The 6000-nt window shown below is 45.8% G+C and overlaps 1 protein-coding gene across 1 annotated transcript in view; it reads left to right on the top strand.

Annotated features, from left to right (window-relative positions):
* The first annotated feature begins 515 nt into the window (after nucleotides 1-515).
* The window catches only part of LOC145357156 (uncharacterized), a 48667-nt gene continuing 43182 nt past the window's right edge, over nucleotides 516-6000 (top strand). The window contains exons 1-5 of the mRNA XM_080210312.1: nucleotides 516-571; nucleotides 1392-1557; nucleotides 3820-3937; nucleotides 4067-4185; nucleotides 5748-5947. Coding sequence (XP_080066438.1) covers nucleotides 516-571; nucleotides 1392-1557; nucleotides 3820-3937; nucleotides 4067-4185; nucleotides 5748-5947 — 659 coding nt within the window. The remainder of the gene's footprint in view (nucleotides 572-1391; nucleotides 1558-3819; nucleotides 3938-4066; nucleotides 4186-5747; nucleotides 5948-6000) is intronic.

Here is a 6000-nt window from a genome sequence, read left to right as displayed (position 1 = left end):
GCTGGTGCTGTGAGGCAGCAGGCTAACCAACGTGTCATCGTGCTTCCTGGAGCTCTTCAATTTGCTTCCAAGAATCTGAGAGTAAATTCCAGAATTATTCAAGAATTGGTTGCTTGTTTAAATAAATTTGCCATTAATGAATCCCTGGTAGATGCCCATGATTAACCATGCATTCATTCTCGCTAAGGTAGCCTTGCTTGATGGATTCTAAGCGTATTCTCATAAAAGATATGAGACTAATGTTATTACCCAGTTTATTTTATTTCTTATATTGCTTGACCTCCTTTTGTTTGAGGTTGAGGACTATTTAAATGCTTTGATGCTGTTTTATTTGTATAAAAAATGGAGAAACTTTCAGTTTGAGATACTGCGACCTTCACTAGTGAAGGTGAGAAGCAAATCATTTGTGAATCGCAGGTATAAAAAGACCCAGGGTGTATCCATCTCCAGCACAATTGAAGAAATTGTGTGAATCGCTTTACAGCTTTCCACAACATCTCACAGCAAGAAGCATCATGAAGTTGTTAATCCTTTCACTGCTCTGTGTCCAGCTCGTTGAGTGTCTCTACAGGTTGGTCAATAACCAGAAAACCAGTTTATATTGGCCAATTCATGCACCATTTTGTACATCAGGAACCTACTGCTTTCCAATAAGTTTCATAGAGTTTGCCTAATTTGGGATTTGATTAAGAAAATCCTATCTGTGATCTATTTGAACTTGCTGAGTTTTGTTAAAAGCCAAACAGATTGACTTAATGTTGCTGCTTTGATGGAGTGGTTTGTTAGCTGAGATGTGGGCAGTACGGTGGCAGTGGTTAGCACTGCTGCCTCACAGTGTCAGGGACCTGGATTCAATTCCTGGCTTGGGTCACTGTCTGTGTGGAGTTTGCACATTCTCCCCATGTCTGCGTGGGTTTCCTCCGGGTGCTCCGGTTTCTTCCCACATTCTGAAAGACTGCTGGTTACGTACATTGACCCGGACTGTGGCGACTAAGGAAATTTCACAGTAACATTGTTGCAGTGCTACTGTAAGCCCTAGTTGTGATTAATACATAAACTTTTATCTGGGTTTGATTCCTGGCTTGGGTCACTGTCTGTGTGGCTTCTGTATCTTCTCCCCGTATCTGCATGGGTTTCCTTCGGGTGCTCCGGTTTCCCCCACAGTCCAAAAGACGTGCTGGTTAGGTGCTTTGGCCATGCAAAATTCTCCCTCAGTGTACCTGAACAGACGCTGGAGTGTGGTGACTAGGGGATTTTCATAGTAACTCAATTGCAGTGTTAATGTGAGCCTAATAAATGACACTAATAAAAATAATGTTCAGACCAGCAGTAAGATTAAACAGTGAGAGTACGCCAGTGATCATCTCATTGTTTGCTCTTTATCATTTCAGAATGCCTTTGCATAAGGGGAAGTCCGCACGAGACATCCTGAGGGAACGTGGGGAGCTGAAAGATTTCCTGGAATCACACAAATACGACCCAGCATTGAAATACCGAGGAATGTTTCCTGGATTACAATCTCTGGGGGCGACTGAACCCATTGCCAACTTCATGGATGTAAGTATAAACAAAACATTTCACAAAGAATTAAATGGTTACTTCAAATGTCGGTGAGACAAGTTCCAGCAGAGGCTGCGTTTCCTACAACCAAGATCACACAGTCCCAACAATGGAGGCTATTTGGCCCATCGGGCCCGAGCCAACTCTCTGAAAGCATTTTATCCTGGCCCACTTCCCGCCCATCCCCACAACCGCACCCATTTTACCATGCCTAATCCATCTAACATTAGGATGGCCAATCAATGTAACCTGCACATTTTTGGACTGTGGGAGGAAACCCCAGCCTGCCCCCCCCTTCCCCCTGCCCCGCCACCATTCCTGTTGGACCCACTCCCCACTTTCAACCCCCGGCAGGCAACCCTCCCACCCTTAGCTCACCCGCACCTCCCCACCTCCCCACCCCGCCAACCCAAAAGGCCATCCCGATCTCTAGCCTCCCTCTTGCCCTTACTGATCCCAATTGCAGAGAGAGAGCGGAACCCTCCACGCCCAAACACCCCAGGCCCCTCCCCGCATAGGCCCCATCCCTTGGCGTTGCCCAATGCCCAAGGGGGCAGTGCCAAGGTGCCCCCTGGGAATGGTCACTTTGCCCCAGGGGGCACAGGCTGGCACTGCCAGGGTGCTCATGCCCAGGGCACCACCCCCCCACCAAACCGACCGCTGGGGGATCTCATTTGCCCTCCTTTCACTCCAGCAGGCACATCCCCGAAAGTGAGGACCTACTGTAAACCCCGTTGGAGTGAAATACTCCTGGCGAGATGGGGAGAAGGGGAGGTGGTGAGAGATTAGCGGGCCCAGTGAATTCAGTCCCAGGCCTGTTAATTACATTAAAAACAGGTCTAAAATTTAATGACTTACCTGGGTCTTCCTGTTGGCTTTCAATGTAGGTCTGAAGGCATTGGAAATGTGGCGCTGGGAGATGCATTCACGGCAGGAACGCATGCTCGATACTGAGATTTTCCTACCCCGCTGCACTAGAACATTAGCACGGCAGGACGGGAGAATCGCCCCTGAGTTTCTTACTTTCAAACACTTAGTTTTACAGCATGGTTAAACTGGAAGTTGCCTGAATTGACAGTTACCTGAAAGTAGTTAGGTGTTCATTACTGTGGCAGGAAGCCGAGCCAGTTAGTGAGTCATCAGAGGTTCCATTATACAGATGCAGAGAGATTTTGAACCGGCACAGAGAAAGGGACTCAGAGATACACGGCTATACCTGAGCAAGGCATAGACTGAATGAAGGGTTAAGAATTTGGTGGAAGTGGGAAATCAGTGCAGAGGGGGAAAGAGGGGGGTCTGTTTTCTTACAGTCTTCAATGGTTGGTGAGTTTCCTTCCTTGACCCCCAAGATAGCTGAGTGCAATCCTAAATGTGTAAAGTAGACACGTCCCGAGACAAGAATACAGGGGGCGTTTAAACAGAAAATGAAAGTGTACAGAAGGCAGAAAGAATTCAGCACAGCGGATAGCCTAGAAGAACATAATATACCAAAGACACAGCAGTTGGCACTGCTGCCTTGCAGAGCTAGGAACCCAGTTCAATTCTGGTCTTGAGTAACTGCCTGTGTGGAGTTTGCATCTTTTCCCTGTGTCTGTGTGGGTTTCCTCTGGCTGGTCCGGTTTCCGCCCACATTGCAAAGCTGTGCAGGTTAGGTTGATTGGCCATGGTAAATTGCCCCTTAGTGTCAGGAAGATTAGCAGGGTAAATACATGGAGTTACAGGGCTAGGACCTGGATGAGATTGTTGTTGGGACAGGCTTGATGGGCCAAATAGTCTCTTTCTGCACTGTAGGGATTCTATATTTCTATGATTAGAAGGCAACCATCCCACTACCCACGGCAGGTTCCCCATGGGCAGGGCAGTTGATCCATACCAAAATGTCAGGGGGACCAGGCGATCTCGCCAGTGGACAATGGTGCGCTGCTTCCGTCACCAGGAAACACACCGCGGAGAGGCCGGAGAATGCTGACCAACCTTAGTGACCGTCTGAAATCTATTTGAGATTCTTTTTCTCCCTGTGAGCTCAACCCCTGGGGAAAGAAACCTATTGTAATCTAAGATATTCCCAACAAGGATTCCATCCCCACATTGACAAGCAGAAACCTCATAGCTTAATAATCATTTTGTTAAGTGCGGGAACTCATGAGAAATTGAACTGTTTTGTTGGGGGTGGGGTGGGTGGTTTGGTAGAGATCTGCGGTTGTCAGCTTAATGTTCAGTAAGTAAAATCCATTTCTTGTTTTTCAATTCCCTGTTTAGAGTTTCTACTACGGATCCATTAGTGTGGGTACCCCACCCCAGAGCTTCACTGTCGCAATTGACACTGGTTCATCCAACCTTTGGGTCCCATCAGTCTACTGCAGCAGCCCTGGATGTAGTAAGTGAAAGATAACTGATATATTTGATGACACCATTAGAGCATGCTTTTAAAATTCGAATTCAAATTACTCTCCATGGGACCCGAATTCTGAACTAATATATCTGATGAATTATCCTTCTCCGACAGCTAACCATGCAAAATTTAACCCAGCTCAATCCTCAACATACACTACAAATGGACAATCTTTTGCTTTCTACTATGGTTCTGGTATGCTGACTGGAATTTTTGGAACTGATACAGTGACTGTGAGTACTGAACAATATACTCACAATATGCATGGAACACCCCATTTCCAGGCATCCTCTCGGCATAATTTTCGCAATGATTTTGACTCTGTATTTACTCTTCCATGTGTCTGAGCATCATCCTGCATCAACTGAATAGGGCAACATTGTACTGACAGTCTTTGATTTATTATTGTCACATGTATTGGGATACAATGAAAACTTGCATGCTATACATACAAACCATATAGTTAATAGAGCACATAGGGGAGGAGTAAAGGAGAGAGCGTGCAGAATGTAATGTTACAGACATGGCGAGGGTGCAGAGAAAAATCAACTTAAGTTAAGGTAGGTCCATTCAAAAGTCTAATGGGAGCAGGAAGAAACTGCTCTTGAGTTGATTGGTATGTGTTTTGTATCATTCTCCCAATGGAAGAAGGTGCAAGAGAGTAGGTCCAAAGTATGTGGATCTTTGATTTTGCTGGCTGCTTTTCTGAGGCAGTGGGAAGTGTAGATGGAGTCATTGGATGTGAGGCTGGTTTGCCTGATGGACTGAAAAGGAAAGAAAGGCTTGCATTTATATAGCGCCTTTCAATAACTCAGGAAGTGTCCCAAAGCACTGTTTGACTAATGGAGTGAGGTAATGAAGGAAAAGCTGCAGTCAGTTTATACTCTGCAAATTCCCAAAAACAGCAATCTGATAATAGCAAGCTTTTTTTTTGTGAAGTTGATTGAAGGTTAAATATTGTTCAGGACACCAAGGAGTATTGTGCTGCACTAACGTAGATAGGATGTTTCCCCTGGCTGGTGAGTTTAGACAGTAAGAAGTCTCACAGCACCAGGTTAAAATCCAGCAGGTTTATTTGGTAGTAAACACCACTAGCTTACTTACTGTGATTTCTGTGATTACTGTGATACTTCTCATTGTGTTTAGCCCAGTCCAACGCTGGCAACTCCACATGGTGAGTCTAGAAACAGGATATAGAGTTTCAGAATAAGGGGCAGGTGACTGAAGACTGGGATGAGGAGGAACTCAAAAATTTCACTCAGAATTTGGTACAGCAAACCCTGTCACACTTAAACGCGCCCTAAGTTTGTGTTACAGAAAGCTACTGCCATGTGGGATGGTAGCACAATGGTCAGCACCGCTGCTTCACAGCTCCAGGGTCCTGGGTTTGATTCCCGGCTCGGGTCACTGTCTGTGTGGAGTTTGCACATTCTCCTCGTGTCTGCGTGGGTTTCCTCTGGGTGCTCTGGTTTCCTCCCACAGTCCAAAGATGTGTAGGTTAGGTTGATTGGTCATGCTAAGAAATTGCCCCTTAGTGTCCAGGGTAGCAGAGGTTAGAGGGATTAGTGGGTATGATATGGGGGTAGGGCCTAGGTGGGATTATGTTCGGTGCAGACTTGAAGGGCCTCTTTCTGCACTGTAGGGTTCTGTGCTACAGCAGTAAGTTCATACTTCTTCTTGTGAACATTATGAGGAAGGAGGAATCTATAATGAAGAGGGATTGATCAGGAGGCAAATGAATGCAGTTGATGGTCTTCTCACTCAGTGAATTATTCTTCTTTCTCTCTTCCCCAAGATTGCCGGCATAACAGTCCCACGACAGAAGATAGGCCTCAGCAAAACTGAACCAGGCGCTTTTTTTCATTATGAACCATTTGATGGAATCCTTGGTCTGGGATACCCACAACTCGCATTTGGAGAACAAACACCCCTGTTTGACACCATGATGAAAGACAACCTACTGGAACAGCCTTTATTTTCTCTACGCTTGGGCAGGTAATATATAAGGTTTAGAGATCATCACGATGCTTTCATTAGGATTCTTTTCA

This window comes from Carcharhinus amblyrhynchos, chromosome 22 (assembly GCF_965287045.1).
Source record: "Carcharhinus amblyrhynchos chromosome 22, sCarAmb.v2.hapA, whole genome shotgun sequence".
NCBI classification, from domain to species: Eukaryota; Metazoa; Chordata; class Chondrichthyes; order Carcharhiniformes; family Carcharhinidae; genus Carcharhinus; species Carcharhinus amblyrhynchos.
Note: the sequence above shows the minus strand (reverse complement) of the source record. Positions and strands in the feature narration are given on the sequence as shown.